Genomic DNA, 22,092 nt, shown 5'->3' with positions numbered 1-22,092 from the left:
GTATTTGGCAGTAGGATTTATCTTTGCATCTCTTAAAAAAAAAAAGAATACATAAGGTCTTGTTGAGTGCTTGTTTTTTGCTTGTTTTTTTTTGTTTGTTTGTTTGTTTTGTTTGTTTTTGTATTTTGTTTGTTTGTTTTTACCTTTAAAAATAACTGGCTTTGCTTTACAGATTTTCAGCAAGTTGTCAGGAACTGAGACCGGTTCTCCTGAGCCCACCATCGGAGATGAGGCTGACCCCACCAAAGCAGAATGTGGTAGAGATGATAGGTTTCCTCCATCTAAGATTGTACACATAATATTACTGGAGAAAAGTTTAATAATGATTTCCTCAAATAAAAGTTATTCAGCATCATCTTAAATCCACATTTAGTATCAGTGTTACATAATTTTGTGGTTATATCACACATTTCATGAACTGTTACTACAACCTATGCTCACTTTCTTGGAAAATGTATTGTTGTGGCCTTAAACATTGTACATGCATCCAAAGATTTTTAAATAGAAGTTTATTTATAAACCTTTTCAGCTAACAAATGCATGATATACATGATACCAATACAACATAATGATTCATGGATTCATGATATATCTAGTTTTGTAGATTCTAAATATGATTTCTTGCTATACAGGGGAAAAAGAAAAAAAAAAATTCTGGGTTAAGCTGTTTTGTTTCACTGCATGTCATTTTAGTTTGTATTTAGGCTATAAAATCCAAGTAAGTGCCAAGAAGACTGTGACAGATAAGTGAAACAATGACTGATATACTGACCTAACTTATGACACTAACTTTAATTTCCCAAAGGCGTTTAGGTGTCTAAAGATAGATACAGGCATTTGTTGCAATTTATTAATAATGGCTCAATGATTGGATCCTAATGAGTTAAGCCTAGACACCTCAAATACATACAAATGAAGCACATAAATAATTCTGGCAATGTAGGTATTAAACAGGTTTCAAAACTGTACTGAGAATCTGTATGTATCTTTAAAATACTGCTTCTTTTCCCCCATTATTTTCTGAATAATGAAATTAACATCATCATTACCTTGGATATAGCTTACCATTTTTAATTCTGTTTGGAACTTGTGGGTTGAGCTGCAAGTTCCAAGTTTCAGTAGATGATGGAGATTCTGGTGACCAACCTTTATGGCGCTTTTTTGGAGGCCCTGAATTTGTTAACGTGCCTGAATAACAGGAACATTTCAGAAAGTATTAGAACTGAATATTCATTTGTGTGCATGATAATTCAATACGTGTCAATGGACTGTATTAAGTACTGTGGTAAACAGGGTCAACTCCATGAACATCATCATTTTTTATGGCTTTTGTTTTCCTTTTCTATCTTCTGCTTAAAGACATGGAAAATTTTTGGTTCAGAGATCTCTTAATCATCTTGGAGACTTAATCTATTTTATATCAACATTTACTCTGTACTAAGAGTAATGTACTAATGAGTAATGAGGTGTACTAAGAATACTTATTTGTATTAATACTTTGAAGTCAACTCTATGGGCATTTTGCTCCTTTTACTTCTAAGTACATGATACTGCATTTCATGTAACATTTAATAACATTTTCAATGGTTTCACCATTGTATTAACAAAGATCAGAGTTCTTTTTAACAATTTTTCTGTTGTCAGGATTTTTATACTTGCTAGTGGTTATTGTTTTTGATTTTGACATCCTATACTAACTCCAAGTAAAAGACTTCTGTACTTTCTTCCTATCCAATTCTAGCTCCAACACCTCTGTCTGTAAAACCATAACCAACTTTCTCACAGTTTTCCTGGGAGCCCATGACCACTACATTTTTGAAACTTTTTTCATTACTTTATTCAGTCTTCTTGGGCACTCCTCCAAACTCCTAGAATGATGAGTTTCCACTAATATCAAGTATTTCTAATTATTGAGGGTTGATAGTCCTTCAGGAATTGCTTGAAGGACTGAGTTATTTCTATTTATACATGTGAATATGTAAAACCCTTAACTACTTCATACTTGCAGGTCAATATCTGCTGGCCAAATGATTAGTCCCATATAAAAATCAAAATGGAGTGAGAACCTGGTATTACATATACATGTATATATATAAATATATATATTTATACTTATATATATATATATATAAAATGTTGTTGGTGGGGTTTTTTTGTTTGTTTGTTAACAATCCTTTTGCAAAAGATATTAAAGTCAAAAGTAAAGCAGAAGTCTTCAGATTTAGAATAAGGTTGTTCATTTGCAGAACAGCGTATGTGCATGTTAAGGATCACTTTCTCCTTTGAACTACTACCATGTGAGGGCAGTATTTAGCCATTTGTTCTGATCATTCATTCATTTAGCTTCCTGGCATGAGGTTGTGCCAAAAGCGTAACTTCAAGATATTTAGTGTAATACAAAGTACTTTTGAAAATGCCTTACTCCTTACTACAGGACTCTCTAATATGTTGACATGTGAAGATAATCCACCTGAAATTAATTGGCAAGATCAGTTTACTGAGAACATGTTTCTGCATGCAAGAAAGAGATCAAGAACCTGAATGGGCAGAGAGAAAGAATTTGGCTGAGATACTAGCAGGGCAACTTGGGAAGATTTATTCTAAAACAGAGATATAACATGTTTCTAAGAACAGTCAAGACTAAAAAGAACTTTCTTGCTCAAACAAGTCAGTGACGTAACATACCGTTTGTGACAGAAAACAACACAAATCATGATAATAGTGATTCAATGAGGAAAAATTATTTAATTTGGAGCCAGTTGTCAAAGTAGCAAGTACATCCCAAGGTGGACTGGAACACAGAAATTACTTATGTGTGGTTACTTATAAATCTTTCTTAATTCCATGCACAAAACCTGTTAGGTGAGATTCGTGTAAACAAATGCATTATTTAAGAATCTAGAGTAATAGTCCAGTCTATACTTCTCTAAAATGATACCCATTTGTAAGTGCAATGAAAAACTTCCAATTAAGAATCTGAACTTTAATAAAGCTACAGCTAAAATCATATCATTTTTTTTTCCTGAAAATTAACATATTAAAAAAAATGGAATTGTCACAAAAGACTTGGAAGGGAAGAGTAATTTCTATTCATAGAGAAAATTGTAATCATGGTATCTATTACACACATGGAATATAGACGTTGGGGTTATTAAAAAACAAATCATACAAATACCTAGCACCGATGGTCTTGTCAAAGCAGATAGGTTATTTTTCACCAACTGTTGTTTAGGAGATTCCTTGCCATTATACACTGCGGAGCTGAATGCTGCTGTTGAAGGAATATGATCTATGCCTGCAGCTGGCAATAAAATAAATGTTATATACAATAAATATTTCTAGGTCATGATCCCCAGTTAATATAATTAAATGACCATTGACTTTAACAGAGCCATCAGGATCTGCTCAGTGAATACAATGCTGAATAATGTAAAGCCACTTCTGATCTCTTACCAGATTATTGCTGTCTGACTCCTAAGTGCCTGGGTAAAATCCCAGTCTGCAATTAAATACATAATTTCCCATCCTTTAGATTCTTTGCAGGTTCACCCTAGCTCTTCCATGAAGTTTACTTAAGAATCAGCAAAGAGAGTAAAAGAGTCCAAGCTTTGTTGTTTAAAATTTACTAAAAATGCCCTCAGCTTCAACTCAAAGTTGACATCCTTCTTCCAAACATCATTTTAATTGTGCTGCCTTAAAAAAAGAGATTTTTGCAAGCCAAATATGCTTGTCATTAATGTAGTTTTTAAATATGTAACTTCTGGCAAACAAATGCCAATACTGCTATTATAAAGAGATTAATGATTTGTTCTGGAGGGGTACTGGCATTCCAGATCACAACTATTTAACTGGCTTCTGTCTCTCAGACAGAATATAACCACCAACAGCTGTGTCTCCGTTCTCATATGTGGATCTCTGTAACTGTCACAAGAGACTATTCATTATGAAGAAGCTCGGAGAGATCACTTAAGCCTCTACCATCCATCACCTTTTATTTATGTAAGGCTATTGGAAAAGTAAATGTTTCAGAAAGCATTGTTAATACAAAGAAGTTACAGATATTAATCATTACTTTATCTTTTAATATTAAAGCTGCTTTTCTTCACAGAAGAAAAGGCTCAGAAGCTTTTAAGCCAATATCCATACAATCTCAGCAATAAAGGGAATTCTAATTATAACATAAAATAGACTGGAGCAAGAAAACACCTATTGCAAGAAATACCTAATCTTTGCCATTTAAAAAAAAAAAAAAAAAAGGCTCTTAAAAATGTGGTTTGCTTTAGTTATGAACAAGCTTCAGAACACCTGGCTATTTTGTTATTTGCTAAACATTTATACTTAAACGTAAGGGGAAAATATGGACAGCAAGAAGCCTTGACAGCATGATTCTTTTTTAAAAAAAAATGTGAATGATACCTTTATACATATTCAATTTTCTTTATTTTATGTGGTAGTGTGCTTATTTCTTTGTCCCTCTGTTCATATAAATAAAGACAGATATGCACACACAGAATAGTAAAACTACGTAGCCCAGTAAAATAATAAAAATTAGTAAAACTACAGTTACCCAGAGAGTTTTCCTTCTAAGCGTTACCTGTTTGTTGCATCCCAGCTGGAGTATTTGGATTTGCTGCTGGGAGAGGCTCACTTGACATACTTCCAGAGAGGCCCGAACTTTCTGGCAGCTGGAACAATGTGCTCGAACAGGTGCTGGAAGAAGACTGTCGGCCTCTGAACTCTGAAGAAAAAAGGAACTTGTTATCCACTGACAACAGTGACAGTCGCTTTTCTCTGTCTATCTGATTTGATAATTTCACACATGAATTACTCAAAGGCTACAGCACTTAAACGGGAGGAACTGATGGCATCACACATGCCATCCTTGTACTAGGGTACTCAATTGCTTTTTACAGCTGCACTTTAAGGAGCCTTTCTTTCAACTGATCCATCTTAGGTTTTACACAGACGCCAGCCCCTGTGATATCTAAGCTTGGATGATGAAAACCAGAGCCCGAGTAAGACAGCTTCATTATCTTACCTGCTCCTTTCCAGCAGATTACAGATCCTTTGGTCAGAGCTCCCTGTGCATTCCTGACCAGATAATACTTTAAGTGTTTCTGTTTCTTGGGCTGAGTGGTCAGTTTAAGATTAATATGATTTGAGAATTCTGTAAAGTAGCAGAAACCTTTCTTGCCACAGCCAACACAATTGCCAGAGAAGCCTGATAAAATAAATAATACATACAATCCAATGAGACAGGTTTGTCACTATTAGTAACATCAAAACATGACTATTCTCTGGAGAAAAAGAGTATTCTTTTTAATAGATTGAGCTTTTTATTAATATTATCCTCCAGAAAAAAAAAAAAAAAGAAAAAAAAAAAAAGAAAAAGAAAAAAAAAGCTATACCAAGGTCTCTGTGTTGCATTTCAGCTTCCAAATTGGAAATTGCAAAAACAGGGCTCCATAAATAAAATAAATAAATAAATAAATAGATAGATAGATAGATAAATAAATAAATAAATAAAAGAGAGAGAGAGGGAAAAAATAAAATAAACTATATCTCCATTTCCTCCCACCTGAAAAGAAAATCACAATTCCTACATGTAAAGCACTGCATTTCACTTATATTTTAACTTTCTTTGATAGCAAGCATGCAATTAAGTCTCAAGAAATTTATTTATAATACATATTATAAATATGTATTTTTTATTATTAAATATGTATTTAATAATATGTATTTTTATTATTAAATATGTATTTTTTATTAAATACACATATTTAATCTATTATATTTGATTAGGTATAAGTATATTTAAGTACCAAGTTTCTACTACAGATGCTTGTTTAGAGAGGAAAAATACTAATGCCTTCTAGAGCTATTGATTTAAAGTAGCTATCTCAAATTATATGGCTGGACTGTGTCAGCACTTCATAACAGTTTAAGCTACCTGTGATTATGAACAACAACAAAAAAAAGTCTGTAACTTTACAGAACATGACAGAGACACAGTCCTTGCACGTAAAGGAGCTTATTGTACTCAGGCTTAATGGGGCACTTCCAGGGATACTGCCATTTCCTCTCATTCTGAGGTACAAAGTTTGAGCCTCAAAGAGGAATTCATGATGGTGACGGCATTATCACCATAAATAAAGAACATTCCTTGAACAGATGATTAAGACCATCTCCCTTTTCTTCTTACCGAACTTTAGTTTTCCATTTTCTAAAGTATTGCCATAAGAAATATAGTACTGCATAAAACCAATGAAACTATCTGAAAATATTTACAACTTCCAAAGAAATCCTGTAGTGTGCAATTAGAAGATAATGCTCCCCATGAACATTTATCTCTATTCTCCACATACGCCCTGAAGCATGAAGGTTTCTTTTATTTTAATCACATCTAATGGACATCTTGATATGTTATCAAAGGAAATTGAAATTGAAAGGGTGAGTTCAGTGAATCAAAAGATAGAAAAAATAAAATAAAGGAAATCAATTTAACATAAAGGATGGAGAATACCATTGGAAGTAAACAATGTAACTGCAGTACAGGCTAAATAATATGGTAGATAAAATTAAGAGCCATTTATGAGAATGATAATTTCCACTACATTTCAGGCAAATTATGTTTTCAAATTAATGGTCAGTATTTATTTTTCTTCTTAAGAAAAGTGAACTAAAATGCAAGCATAGTGCTTTGTAAACACCTGTTGCTTGCTCTATAACCAGAGTACTTTCATTAGTTTTCAAAGGGCTCAGAAGAATTCATTAAAAATCTAAGTTAATGTGGCAATTGGTCTGGTATCTATGGGAACAAGTGGATAATAACTACTGAAAGCTGCCTATTATATCACTGATGCTACTAGGTAGGATCATAAAATCAGGACAAGTCATGACTGCAGAATCCTCTGTGTTGCATCAGTCAACACAAAAGCATCTGTCTAACATCACAGAACCTTCAGTTGCTTCAATAAAAGCAACAACAAAAGGAAACAAAACTAGAATGGATGTGGTAAAAGCTGTAGAGTTTGTATGTATTTTATGCAGATTAAGAAACTACTGAAAATGCTTCTGCTGGCAAATGAAAGCTTCCTGTAGATCTTCGAGGCATACTGAGCATGACCAGCAACGTTGCAATTTTGGTTAGGTTGCCACTTACAAGCCTTTATTTGTTTTCAAATAGAAGCATGAGGGGACCATTTCCAAAAGTAAAATAGAAATGCCTGTTTCATTGTTTTGCTGAGTGTCCAGCAACTTGCCAAAGCCAAAAGTGGAAATATTTGCCAAATAGAAAGTTGGGCAGTGGACATAAAATCTTTATGAGATCAGCCAGTATTGATAACTCTTGTAAATTATCATCAGCTAAGACATATTTAACAAACTATAACTTCTGCCTGTAGCAACCTTTTGTCATCTATCTTAAACTCTACTGGGCAGAGTCTACTGTACCAGGTCTACTGGAAAATTAGTTTTCACCGAGTATAGCATAGAGGTGATGCCTAGTAAGAATTCAACTGACCTTATGTCTTGTTTTGAAAAGTCTTTGGAGAATATTTTAGAAGAGTTTTTGTTTATTTGTTTGTTTGTTTTCCATTTAAACCAAACTAACATCTTTCTCATCAAACCTCCCCAGCTCCTCTGAGATGAACTAAGTCCTTTCTGGTAAGCTCCTGCCAACACTGTTTTTCATCCCATTCATTCTGACTGATACTTTCTCTGATGACAGTCATTGCCTTACTAACACAGCTCAGCCTTGGCATCACAGATATAGCATGACTTTATAATTTCAATGCAATACAATAATGTCCAGTCATTACTCTTTTCAGGACTAACTTTCTGACTAAAGCATCTACTGCCAACCTTGCTTACAGCACTTACATAGCAGATTGAGTAACACAGCATTTGTCATGAGAGACTCCCCCATTCTGTGCGCGCCCTGTTCACATGCCATAACCAGAGGTAGCAGCTGATGGAGAGGACAGCTTGTTTCATAAACAGGCTGCATTAAATATTCTTCCATACATTATAGAAAGGACAAAGGTCAGGGGAGTCAGGGCAGCCATAAGGTAACTCAATATATCTATGTCATGCAATTGATTTCACAAGAGAATTAGAAATCGATGCCTGGAGTTTAGGGGCTAAGCCTTTCACCTTTAGGTCACCAGTTCAAATTCAGCTCAGTTCAGTAGTGACTTAAGTCCGTTACCCTCTGAAGATTGTTTAATCAGAAGGTATTTGCTTGTGTCTGATATTTTATCATATGTATTTGCTTGAATGTGCCCACATCACATTGATCAATTAGTCGTAATTTAAAAACCACTTCCACAGCAGGGACACCATGATCAGTAGAGGCCTTGGACTAGAAGGGTATGAAGCCTGCCCTACCTCATCACTTGGCAATGGTTCCTTTGGATTAACAGTGAGCTTGTGCTAAGGGTAAACAGATGAATTCAAGGTGGAAGGATATCCATCTAATTTTTCATAATCTAATCTTTCACATCCTGGTCCAACTGAAAATTTTCTTCCTGTTTCTCTTCTAAATGAATCATGGGGTTGTAATTAATGTTAACATTTCTGTAATGTTAATGTTTTTGTGAAAAGTTGGCAACTTGCTTAACACAAAAAATTGTTTTTTCAACTGTTCAACAAAAATATTTCTTCACCTCTAAACACAAGCAAAAAGCACAAAAACATTGACAATGCTCCACATTTTTCCCTCCCATTGAGTACCACTAAATTTGAAGACTGAAGTACTACGTTTTAGAAATAAATGAAATGAACATGGTCAAGCTAGAAAGCTCCATGGTACAGAAACTCATTACTATTACAAAAGCTGAATAGAACATTGTATATTTTAATAGAAGTGCCACAGTATTTCATACTGAAATGTTTTCATCTTACACACAGCTTCAAATGCAAGCAAACTAATCTTTTCCTCTGTCATTCTGACCTCAGGGACCCACTCTAAAAAAAAAGATTTCTTATTCCCTGCTAGGAAAGTGGGCAGCTGTTTGGTCTTTTCGGAAGGAAAATGGTGGGTGAATAGCTGCTTTGTTCATCATGAGAGACTCTCCTTATGAGTGAGAACTGGAAGGGGGTGGGGGGTAACAAAAGAGAGAAACCTTTGGGAGTGGTGCATATTTGCTGCACTGGCTTCTTTTATTAGAAAACAATAAATATTGCACTATCACAGAAGTTCTTCCTCCATCTACACATTCCTTCAGGCTACAAAAGAACAAGAAACAGCTTCCTAAAGGCAAAACTTTAATTTGCTTTGCAGAGTAGTGAAACTTGGTGTGTAATTTGATTAATAGAAACATGCACAGTACGTTCTCAGTCTTCTCAAATGTAGACAACTTTTTATTTAAGAAGAATATAGCCCTTTCCAGAAAACTTTTTTTATTATTATTTTTTCCCCTGTGGAATAGTATATCAACTGTAAAACCAAAGAAACAAAACAACCTCAGTCTCCAACAAAAACGACTTTCAAATCATAAGCACAAATGCCTTGATTGGTGGGACAACTTACTAGCATAATCAATAAATTGGCTCATGCCCCACAGTCATATTAACAGCCCCTAATGGGAACAAGACCATAAGTCAAAAGCTGGTCAGGAAACTACTGATACATTTTGTTTTCTTTCGGAATTTTTGTACGTTCCACAGGCATCTTCACAAATGTATGCAGGTGGACCATGAGAAATCAGGAAAATATCGGTTATTTCATTTGTGCCTTTCCCTACAAATACATTCTTTTGGGGAAGAAAAAAATGAACTACAACAACATACAACAACAAAGCCTACAATACTGAGTAATAACTGCCTTACAGAAACACAGTATATTAAGAGAAAAAATTACGAAAGAATGTGGTTCAAGGGTTACAAGCGATATGCCAGAATCACCAATAAGCCTTAGCAAAAGAACAGGACATAGTTGGACATACTCTGACTCACAATGACATCTCATTTCAATTCTAAACAAATTAATTTAAATTTCCCTATAAATTCAGACATGCTTCAGGGATCACTTTCTGGAAGGCCAAGATATTTGAAGGCAGAATGGCCTAAAGTCAGAATACAAAAGTAAGCCTTCTATCCTATCTTTTCAAACAAAGATAATAAAAGATAATAAAAAGAGTTTCCACTCTTCATAGTAGGAGTCTATGAAAAGTTTTCATCTTAAAACTAGCACAATAAAGAGGTGTTATCCTAATAGGCAGAGAGTTTAAAACAGTTGTCTTTTAGCTTACTACATGTCTGTAACTGAGACTCTTGATGTCTGCTTCTAATTTTACTTCCCCTGATTTGACATTTGAGTATGAAAATCAGAATCAAACAATAATTTCTACCAGATCTACTGGAGCAATGTGGTAGTACAATCGATTGTAGCAACAGTATGCTATACTCATGTCAATGAGATACATCATGTTTTTTCATCGTATTATAGAGACTGAAAACACTTTTTTTTCCAACTTACAGGTCTTTGGATCTTAAAGCTTACAGGTTCTTACAGATTTAAGCTTGTTATAGTATACAGAAAAGTTATTACTAAAATGCTTTGCAAAAGATCATGATTCACTGGTGTCTAAATGTAAATCAGCCAAAAATAATCATATAAATGGTTTCAGAAAACTAAAACTAAATAAGCAAGCTGAGGATGCAAGTAATATAAAAACCTCTCAGTTATGTTCCTGTTGCCTTTTTCTGTTCTTGTTTAGCATGCAATTAACAGATACACTACTTCCTCCCTGCTAACAGCCTAAGGAGCTTAAGCTGTTAATAGTGCTAACACTGAATGACTTGAGTGGTACAACATTCCTGTCTTTATCTTTAAAATGACAACACATGGGTGATTTATAATCCTCTTAATTCTTTTACGATCACTGTTCAAATGTACTGTGACCAACACAACTCTGCAAGATCACATGAGGAAAGAAATCACTGTACATAGAATTACATTATCCACCTTCACACTGTGCTGTCATCCCAAATGCCTTGAAGAGTGGCTCAAACTGAGAAAACAATTGAGTTCACATCATATCCCTCAGTGTTTGTGAGAGAAAATGGTTAAAGGAAACAAGGACAAATGGTTCCTTTTTGCTATTTAAAGCTCAGACTGGTACACAGATAAATGATGAGGCATTTTTGGTTAACTAAGAAAAATAATACTTAAAAAAACAAGAATGCCTGATGAAGAAAAGAGTTCTCCCTCAGGTTATATACTATTTGTCCCAATGTAAAAACTATTCCATTTTAATTACATCAGTATTTAGTTCACTTATTCACATGACTGTGGATCATCCCAATTGTGTTGATTTGCATGAGGTTAATAGCAATCAGAAGGGCTATAGCAAAAATAGGTAGAAGGACCTAGTTTATGTTAGAAGTTAGACAAATGGATGAAAGGCAAGAAACTAGTAAGTATCCTACTTTTTTTTTTTTTTCTTTTCTCAAAATACTGTGTATTGTAACATCGAATTCAAAACCGCAGTATTACTTGATTATACATAAAGGAAATTTTTCAACTTGTAACCATTCATTTTTATGTTTATTGTGATAATAACTAAAAGTCATGGGTTAGGACCCAGAAGAAATTCTATTATTTATATGCAATGGAGAATATGACCCCTACCCTAAAATGATGAATGGAAATCATCTTAATTTTTTATAGTACAAACTATTGTCAAACTGTTCACATGTATACAGTAGCCAAAAAGGTTTACTTTGACAGACCTACAGCCTGCCCAAGTATGTTAGTATTTGGAAAGCTAAAATCAACTAGTCCAGTGACCAGATGTGTAGTTTCAGCAACTAGGACATAAACTGCCTAGACTATGACTTAATTCTTGGACTAACAGATAGAAGGCGATGAAGCATTTCTAATGAACTGGCTTCCTCTGTATCTTTCTAAATAGAGCAAGCATAGCCAGCTCTGAGTTGTTATCTTGTTGAGCATCACCACCGAGAATTACTATACAAATGGAACAGAAATAAGACCTGCTGAACTCACTCTACAAAAAAAGACTACCAATTAATTGTAGACCACAGAAACATCCACTTACTCCAACCACAGACACTTACCCAACAGGGCATTGCGCCCATTGTCATCTGGCAGGAATCTTTTATCCACAGCACACACTAAAAGGTGATCAGGTAAATTTGGTGACTTTGCACCAACAAGTAAAAACCCTGATGGTACCTCGATATGTTCATTGGAAATTGAAACCAGTCTCAAATCTTTACCGGCCTGGCAGAAACCTAGAAAAAAAAAATAAAAAACAATTCAGTGTATTTTAAATTGACAAGATTATTATTTTTTATTTAATACACACAATTTTCTTTGTTAAAGAGCTTCTGACATCATTTTAATTTTTTAATGAAAAGCAGAGTTCTATCCTCTGAGGTGAAGGGCAAACTAAAAGACAGTTTTCTTCTCTGCCTTTTTGGTCAGCCATAAACAAATCCTATGAGTACAATTAAAAAAAAAAAAAAAAAAGACAAATCTGAAAATCAACATTTTCATTATGATGTTGCACATCATATTTATGGGACTACTTACTAATATCATCATAACTTTGGTCATCCATTCAAAAATGCAGATAATAGTTCTTTATATCTAGAGAAATTCAATAGCTTTCAGGAAAAAAAAAATTACAGCAACATTGCACAAGGTACATTTTAAGTAGTAAAAAGTGATGATAAAGCTTAAAAATTGCCACACTTATTTTAGCAAATGTCATGCCAGCAAACCGAACCTTGCCTAACAGAGCAGAAATTCTATCCTTGTGCCAAGTATTTTAACACAAATGCTTATCTGACACACTTACGAAAGTGTAAAAGCAATCAAGAATAATATAGATTTGTCTAGCAGATAATGAATACTAACATTTTTTTGATTTCTACACCATATAAATTATCTCATTATAATGAGTTACAGGGGAAAGAGTCCCAGTCCTATCCTTTTCAATACGGCAAAAATGCCCAGATAGTGTGTGTTTAGTGTATTTCTTACCATCAGTAGTGCAACATCCTTCTGGAGGAGGCTTCATCTGGTAAGAAACAGGACTACTTGATTCTGAGCCTTCTTCCTCCTCCTCTTCTTCCTCTTCCTCATTATCTACTCTGCTGCCTGCTACAAATTATAATAGCATATATGACTTAGAAAACAGAAAATGCTGGCAACAAACCAGTGAATGAACAAGGTGACCCAGTTACAGAAAAGTGTTAGAGAAAATTAGATTCTCTCCTTTTGACAATGACTTCACCGTTGCCAACTCTTAAGATATTTGTTGTTTTCTTAAAGCTCCAACTTGCAGTCTTATTCTTATGCTTACAATAGAAAAACTTTAATAAAAAATAATTTAAAAAAAAGATAGAAAGAAAAAAAGAAAAAAAAGAAAAAAGGCTTTTAGCCCTTGTAAAAAATAAATAAATAAATAACACAACACCAGTGCAGCTAAGTAAAAATAAAACTAGGGACAAAAATAAATAAATAAATAAATAAACAAGGGACAACATGAAGGTGGCTTTTATTTATTTATTTATTTATATTAACTTCTTCATTTTTAAGCTAACCTAATGATTCTTGGAGTTCTAATTCCTGGTGCTTGAACTCTTGTTGATCAAAACACTGTAACTGTATCCTTTGTTTATAACATTAACAGCCAATATAAACCCAAATTCATTACTTCTTAGCACTTTTGAACATCCTGGCAACAGTCCAAGTACAGATTTTATTAACGAGGTACTGACCATGTCCTTGATGACCGTGTCCTTGATGAAGAAACAGTTCCTGCCTAAAAGTAGGTTCACCACAGATGATATCAAGATAATACCTAATTCTCAGGCAGTCTGTCTCCTGCCAGAATCCAGAGCTCTGAGTAAAGCACTGTCGCCCCTTGTACAACGTCAAGGAAAGGCAGATGTCTAGGAAGACTATACACAGAGGTCTGTGCATGGACTGCACTATTCTAGGTGTTCCATACTGAATGCTAAAGAAAAGAATGAATCATTTGGGATTCTTTTTAAGGGGCATTTAGGTGTTTTCTATCCAGATTCTCTGCTGTGAACCACTTTTCTGGTGTCCTGGTTACATAAGTCAGCAATTTTACCTGATAGCTTTCTTGTTAAGAGAATTCACCTGCATAATCTTAATGTATTTTTCAGCCTTCCAGCTAGAGACTGCTTCTCTCCCTCTCTCTATCTGTGGGACAATCATTTTCCATGCATAATGCAACACCTCCAGCAAAACACACTGAACAATGACTCCATCCTCTCTTGTGACTAGGACACACTCATAGCAAATGGGGAAAAGGTGGCAAGCAGAGGAGTACAACTAAATCGTCAATGGGGAGAACGTTTCTGTGGACAGGACTTCGGAAAATGTCAGACTGGATCCAGCCTTACGTAAGACAAAGGTAGGAAAAAAGTACTAGATGAATCCATTGGGGCTTACGTCTTGTCGTACAGCTTCGTGGCTTATATAGAGACCTGCCTGCAATACAAAGAGATTTCACTGGCAAAATTTGGCGGTGAAGGGCTGCTGATATTTTATTTGAGGATCAGACAGAAGCTGGATATGCTAGCTGGACTTTAGCAGGTAGAATAGCAATTAGGGTCCTAAAATCTTCTGCTGATGCAGTTTTTAGTCTTTAAACAGACCAACACCAAAGCTCGCTGTCATCCTCCAGAGCTCAATGCCAACTGGACACATTCTCTGTGCTTCAACTGACTTTTTGGATCAGGCACTCAGAATCCCACAGAATATTCAAGGATTTTTTTTCCTATGACACTCCTCAGAATGTTTTTTTGTTGTTGTTGTTTTTGTTTTCTTCTATAGAGAAAGGATTGTAGAACTGGCTAAACAAATACTACAGAATAAATCAGAATTAGAAAGGATGCTTTTAGAAAGTAAATCCGGGTTTGAAAGTTTGTCTTTAAAGGTTACTAAGACTTAAATCCCAATCTAGAAGAGGATTTGAAAGGTATGTTTACTTTTAAATATCTAAACATCAAGCTTGAGTGCTGGTGTGCACAGATAAGGACAGAATGTTAAACACTACTGTTTAAGGGCGGAGTCCAAAGATAAAAATGCTGAAAGTGGACAAAGAGAAAAGCGAAGCTCTCCATCTTTGCTATTTAAAACAGGGATAAGTAATGTGTTATGACTTAACCTTGACTAACATCTAGATGCTATGAAAAAGGGGTGAATCTGGTTCTCCTCTCTTTTCCTGCACTCCTGGCCATGAAGATCCTTCTTTCCTCTTTGTATCAGCACTGACACTGGAGCCCATGAGGAGCCATCCCAGCTTGCTAGCCCAGAAAGCTAACCAGTCAAACAAAAATGAACTTTTCATTTTATTTTTATTTTTTTACCAGGTTAATGTATTACGTATTTATGTATCAGTGCAAGATCCAAGAAATGCCAAAGCTGTTGGAAAGGCAGAAAATTGCTAGGAAAAATGGAGGAAGCAGGATGTGGGACTTCCCCCTTTGGCCACTGATAAGCTGTTAGGTTTCCTCAGCCATAACAGGTAATTTCACTTAAAAAAAATAAAAAATAGAAGTGGAAACCGAGGAAGAGGAGAGCTGCAGCACTTTCAAAAGACAACAATGAAAAGAATACAAGAGTATGTATGTATTATTAATATACAAGAATGAAGTGCTGTCACCTGTATTGAGCATCATTAAGATTTCTGCTGCTTGTTTTAAAAAAAGATCTACAGCTTCTGCTTCCCTGTTAAAACAATATCCCTCCAAGGACCTCTCTATTTTTATTTCTGCTCCATGTCTTCTTTTTTTAAACAATTCTTAAAGAACACAATCAAGCACTCAAAACCAGAGATAATATGATAGCAGAAGTAGAGTCACAACCATTGTTCTTCTGTTGTATGTTACAGAATGAAGCAGTCAGCTGATCTAACTTGTTATAACTCCATTAACCAACATTTTTTTGGTGAAGATTATGTCCATATTTTATTGAATTTAGATTTATTAATAGATACCATAAACACAATTGTTTTCTTTATTCTTCTTAGTTTCTTTAAAGAATTCTTCTCAGTTCTCATGAAAATTGATTAGATCTTTATGCTTATACAGTTGATGTACCTTAATTTAAAAAATAAAATAAAATCATATGGAAAATTTCTTCTGCCCAGGTAGAGATCAGTAACAAGTGGCTTTTCTCAGGGGTCAGTATTGGGACAGGCACTGTTTAACATCTCTCTTGGTAACATGGAGACTGGGATGGAGTGCACTCTTAGTAAGTTTGCCAGTGACACCAAGCTATGTGGTGTGGTCAACATGCTGGAGCGATGACATCCAGAGGGACCTGGACAGGCATGAGAGGGCCTGTGCGAACTTCATGAAGTTCAACATGGCCAAGTGCAAGGTCCTGCATATGGGTTGCGGCAATCTCAAGCACAAGTACAGGCTGGGTGGAGAATAGATTGATGGCAGCCCTGAAGAGAAGAACCTGAGGGTGCTGGTTGATAAGAAGCTCAACATGAGCTAGCAGTGTGCACTTGCAGCCCAAAAAGCCAGCTGTATCCTGGGCTGCATCAAAAGAAGCATGGCCAGCAGGGCAAGGAGGTGATTCCCCCCCTCTCTCATGAGACCCCACCTGGAGCCCTGCATTCAGCTCTTGGGCTCCCAGCACAAGAAGGACATGGGCATATTAGAATGAGTCCAGAGGAGAGCCACAATCAGGGTGCTGGAGTACCTCTCCTATGAAGAGAGACTGAGGCAGCTGGGGTTGTTCAGCCTAGAGAAGAAAAGGTTCTGGGGAGACCTTACAGCAGCCTTCCAGTACCTAAAGGGTACCTGCAGGAAAGCTGGGGAGGGTCTCTATGTCAGGGGGGCATAGTGATCGGACAAGGGGTAATGGCTTTAAACTAAAAGAGGGTAGGTTTATGCTAGATACAAGGAAGAAATTTACTCTGAGGGTGGTGAGGCACTGGCTCTCGTGGTTCCGCTCAAGTGGGCAGCCGAGCTCCACCACAGCCGCTCTCTAACTCCCCCTCCTCAAAGAGGAATGGGGAGAAAATATGTGAAAAGGGGCTCAAGGGTTGAGATAAGGATGAGAAAATCACGCAATAATTATTGTAACGGGCAAAACAGACTCGGCATAAGGAGATAGTAAGATTTATTGCCTATTACTAACAAGCGAGAGAAGTGAGAAAAGAAAGGAAAAAGCAAACCAAAAGCACCTTCCCCCCCATCCACCCTCTTCCACCTCCTCCCCCCGAGCGGCGCAGGGGAACGGGGGAATGGGGGTTATGGTCAGTCTACAGCACTTCTTCTCTGCCACTCCTTCTCGGTCACTCTCGTCCCCTGTGCTGCGGGGTCCCACCCACGGGATGCAGTCCTTGATGAACTGATCCGGCGTGGGCTTCCAACAGGCAGCAGCTCTTCCAGAACTGCTCCAGATATGGGTCCGTACCACGGGGTCCATCCCTCAGGAGAAAACTGCTCCAACCTGGCTCCCCTACGGGCAGCAGCTCCTGCCAGGTCACCTGCTCCTGCATGGGCTCCTCTCCACGGGCTACAGGTCTGGCCCGGAATCTGCTCCGGCAGGGGTCTTCCACAGGCGGCAGCCTCCGTCGGTGCAGGGCCACCTGCTCCACTGTGGTCTCTTCCACGGGCTGCAGCGTGGAACCCTGCTCCACCGTGGTACTCCATGGGCTGCAGGGGGACATCCTGCTTCACCATGGTCCTCACCACTGGCTGCAGGGGACTTCTGCTCCGGCGCCTGGAGCACCTCTCCCCCTCCTTCTGCACTGACCTTGGTGCCGTTCCTCACTCCCTTCACTCTCCCAGCTGCTGTGTGGCGCAGCGTTTTTTTCCCTGTCTTAAATATGCTCTCACAGAGGCGCAAAACAACATCGCTTATTGGCTCAGCTCTGGAAAACAATGGGGCCCTTCCCAAACATGGGGCAGCTTCTCGATCTTTCTCACAGAAACCACCCCTATGGCTCCCTGCTACCAAAACCTTGCCACGTATACCCACTACACTGGCACAGGTTGCCCAGAGAAGATGTGGATGCCCCACCCCTGGAAGTGTTCAAGCCAGGTTGGATGGGGCTTTGGGCAACCTGGTTTGGTGGGAAGTGTCCCTGCCCACGGCAGGGGGTTGGAACTTGATGATCTTTGGTCCTTTCCAACCCAAACCATTCTATGATTCTATGTCAGAAGGCTGGAGTAAAGAAAAATAACAAGAGGGGAGAACAAGAGCTTATGCATAAGGATAGATCTCTGCTTTAGATGCTTCCTGTTCCTCTGAGTACAAGGATTCATAAATTGGAAGAACTGGAAATTTCTATTTATTGTGAGGCTAGAGTACAGGATGCCACATTGCAGACCTCTTCCACCTGAGGAACAACCTTGGATAAACTCTATTTCAGGTCCCTTCAGAGTCCCATTCACAGTTCCCTTTGTCTGAAACTTCTATGAAATAAATGTTCTCCATCAAGCTGTTGTGGGACTTTTAATTAATTACAGTTCAATTCTGTTGCCATTAACTGCAAAGAAAACAGAATCAGCCCCTCGTGATCTAAAAAGTTGTCTGAAAGAAAGGAGTTACAGAAGTGTGAAATTGCACTTTTGTTCCTGAACAATGCGTCTGCTCCTGTAGCAGCGTTCGCAACTGATGTCAAAATCCATTTTGTGACATCACAGTTGGTTGCCATGGAAAGGTTTATGAAATTTTCTTAGAAGGATTTGATAGAAGGATCACTTTGTGTAATGAAAAAGCATTATAAATATTTAAACAATGAATGTATATCAGGTGTATGTCCTACGCTAGGGGGAAAAACAAAAACAAAAAAATGTTTAATCATGTGTGAGTGGTGAGCAGAGTTATTTCTTTAAGGAATATTTTCTCAGCAGTTACAATGAGGTAACAGTAAAGGGTTTAATACGTGCGAAGTATTTTTTTTTCAATTACCATTTATTTTTGTTTGTTTTGTTTTCTGTTAGTGTGGATTGTTAATCATTATGGGTTCTGCATTACGTATGTTTCTAAGCTATCTTTTGTGAGTTATGACAGCATAAGTAGACCTGGTCAAAAGAAATGAAACACCACCCTGATGACAGAAAAGGATAAATAATACAATTATTAAACATAACCTTGCACAAGCATGCCAGAGTTTTGCACACACCAGTAAACTCACTGCACACCTCTAGACTACACATATTAGAGGACACCAAAGTACCAATGAGTTTGCTTGCCAGAGCTACACAGTTTGTCTAAATCATACTATGTCAAAGAAAAAAAGACTGAACAAAGCAAAATCAGAAAAAAGACATCTATAAAAACACACAAAAAGTCCCATATATAATAACTGGAGCTAACATATCCTAAAGGTTTGTACCTTTACAGCAACAGAATGACTAAAAAAAATCATGCCCAAAGTAATCATTAACCTTCTTTATAACCAACTAAAATAATTCTGTTATATTTACTTCTGCTGTATTTATTAATGAAAATTAATATACTTAATACTCTTACTATATCTCATTTATAAATCTGTCACATATTTACCATTATTTACTGTATAATTTTCAGTAGTGTATGATAAATTATAGGATAACAGATCTATGTTCCAAATTTCCAAAGATTTCTCCAAAGACTTAAAGGAAAAATTCACAGTAAATCTCAGGAAGCAGATGACGTAATTTTGTCAAAATAAAAGACAATGCATTTAATATCTTAATCAAATTCTAATACACACATTTATATACATTTTTAGATCATAAAATATCCAAACAAAAACTTTCAATGCTTTTGTTTTTCTGTATTCTAATTTAAAATGTTTGTGCTGACCGTTGGGAGAGCAAACAGCAGAATTGTCTTTGAGCAAAAACATAAATTCCTACCTTCCAGTGATGACAGTTGCTGTTCTGCTTCCAAATACAACTGAGAAAAGATTGGTCTGGGAACTAAGTTATTTGAGCGCAGAGAGGCCTCGATAGAATTATGCAACACTTCTTCAAACCTTGTTGTCTTGAGCTGACCAGCATAAGAATTTCCCATCTTCTCAAACAAAAAGACAAGGAAAAACACAACAAAAACACACAAACAAACAAACAAACAAAAAAAGATTTCAATTTTAGTACTCAAAACTCAATCACTGCACGTTGATGTCAGGCTACACCATTTCTCATGAAAGAGAGAAGCTTCACTGCCCACAAAGAAAGGCAAAGGAAAAGAACATTGACTGCCGCAGTCACTGTGCTGATCCTGGTGGTAAATTACAGGAAGTTATCTAAAAGTAACAGCTTTTTGTAATTCAGCAGAAAGGCAGCAAACTTTGACACTTAGAAGCCTGATTCTAGTAATCCCTTCGTTTATATAGCAATTGAGGAGATGCATTTTCAACAGTCAGCAATCTCACCTGTAAAACAACCCCTCTGTTTTGCATGATTTGAACAGAATAAATTGTAAAGGATTTGGGGAATAGTGCAGTTCTGTGTATATACCTTTGCATAGCCCACCACAGCTGAAAACTCACAGCTAAAGCAGTTCAACATATATGTTGTTAATCTTGGAAGTACAATAGCATTGCACTAACATATCCTAAAAGATAATGGCTTTTCCTTCTCACCTTAAACAATATTTTACCATATAAGCAAACTTTTTTTTCTTTTTTCTTTTTCTTTTCTTTCTTTTTTTTTTTTTTTTTTTTTTTTTTAAGAGAGAGACACATCTATTTGATTTTGCCTTTCATTATTAGGATTTTATTGCTAGTGAAACAAAATAATTTACTCGGACTGTCACTGAAGAGTCAGTGTATTCCAGCTGAATATCCCAGCGTTTACTTCCCACTTATTTAACTGCCGCCTGCTTTCCACAACGAATACAATGACCTGGTATAACCAAAAGCCATGCCAGCTTTCTTTTTCTGTCACAAAGTAGCTCTTGCCCTGGGCCCCATGTCCTCTCCCTCCTCAAGTAACTGTGAATAGAAAGCATGAAACGCTTCCTGTTTGTGGCAGTAATTCCTAAAACAGTGAACAGCCCCTCCTCAGCACTGGATACTGCTTGGGAAATGAGCCTGTTGAGAAGCATCCTGTAGGAATCAGTCAAGCAAAAGAAAAACTACTTTGAAATCACATGCTGCTTTTGTCAGGAGGAGAAGCAACATACAAATTTGAAAGAAATAACATACAAATTTGATAGTTTGGATATATTTTTATGACTTTACAAAGCCACTATACATATATAATCATATCTCTGTATACTTTTTTGTACCACTTTAATACTCTATATATAACTATACATTATGTATGGTGTTATTAGAAGCATAATGAGAATTATATAACTATTCAGGCAGCGCTTATGAACATGATCATGGAGCAGGCATTACTGAAAAAAACAGGTTTATCTACACAAAAGCCAACTGAAGAAATTTAGTGTGCAGCACTGATGTATCCCTGTTTGCTGAAGGGTACATGGGAAGCCACAACACATTAGCTAGGTTCAGTGGTAACATGCAAGTGATGCATCTCCTCTTCCAACACAAGCAGCCCTCTGGCTCCTCTAGTTTCAAATTTTCACTGCTGCTTCACCTACACCAAGCACAGCTGAAGACAATGAGGAAAGTCTGACTTCAGTATTGTCCCTGAAAAGCTTTATGAGAGATGAATGCAATAAAACATGTCTAAATGTTAATGTCTAAAGTGAATTATACCCAATAGTGTTTCTACACAAAGGCACTACATGATATTTAGTTCTAATTCTAATCCTTCTTTCAAGCTCTATGTAATAAAGACAAATAATCAAGATACCTGACAGATTCCTATTTCATTCTTCTTTAAAATCCCTCCCCTGATTATAAACTAATATTTTCTCTTATTAGGTTGGAGACATATGGTTTGTCAGGGACCTGTCTGCTCATTTTCAGGGTCAGGTACAGTATGGTGCTATGTGACTGTTCATCACAGTCTGGAAATTCTAGACTAAAGAGAAATAAAAATGCATGAATGGTTAACTCAGTATGGTTAACATTCAAAGCTACACTTTCAGGAATAGAAACAGCATTTAGATATCATGAATTCCACAGAGATTTTACATAGACTGCTTTATTTAAG

The 22,092-nt window shown here is 36.5% G+C and overlaps 1 protein-coding gene across 1 annotated transcript in view; it reads right to left on the bottom strand.

The window, feature by feature from the left end:
• GREB1 (growth regulating estrogen receptor binding 1) overlaps nt 1–20,035 on the bottom strand; it is a gene marked incomplete at both ends in the record, with an annotated part of 57,488 nt that extends 37,453 nt beyond the window's left edge. Inside the window, 8 exons of the mRNA XM_084283983.1 lie at nt 144–281; nt 1,066–1,188; nt 3,176–3,301; nt 4,595–4,738; nt 5,039–5,221; nt 12,085–12,261; nt 13,016–13,135; nt 19,879–20,035. Of these exons, the coding sequence (XP_084140109.1) occupies nt 144–281; nt 1,066–1,188; nt 3,176–3,301; nt 4,595–4,738; nt 5,039–5,221; nt 12,085–12,261; nt 13,016–13,135; nt 19,879–20,035 (1,168 nt within the window). The remainder of the gene's footprint in view (nt 1–143; nt 282–1,065; nt 1,189–3,175; nt 3,302–4,594; nt 4,739–5,038; nt 5,222–12,084; nt 12,262–13,015; nt 13,136–19,878) is intronic.
• Nucleotides 20,036–22,092: the final 2,057 nt, after the last annotated feature.

Source organism: Netta rufina (assembly GCF_964035555.1).
Source record: "Netta rufina genome assembly, chromosome: 3".
NCBI lineage: Eukaryota > Metazoa > Chordata > Aves > Anseriformes > Anatidae > Netta > Netta rufina.
This window is presented reverse-complemented; position numbering and strand designations above follow the sequence as displayed.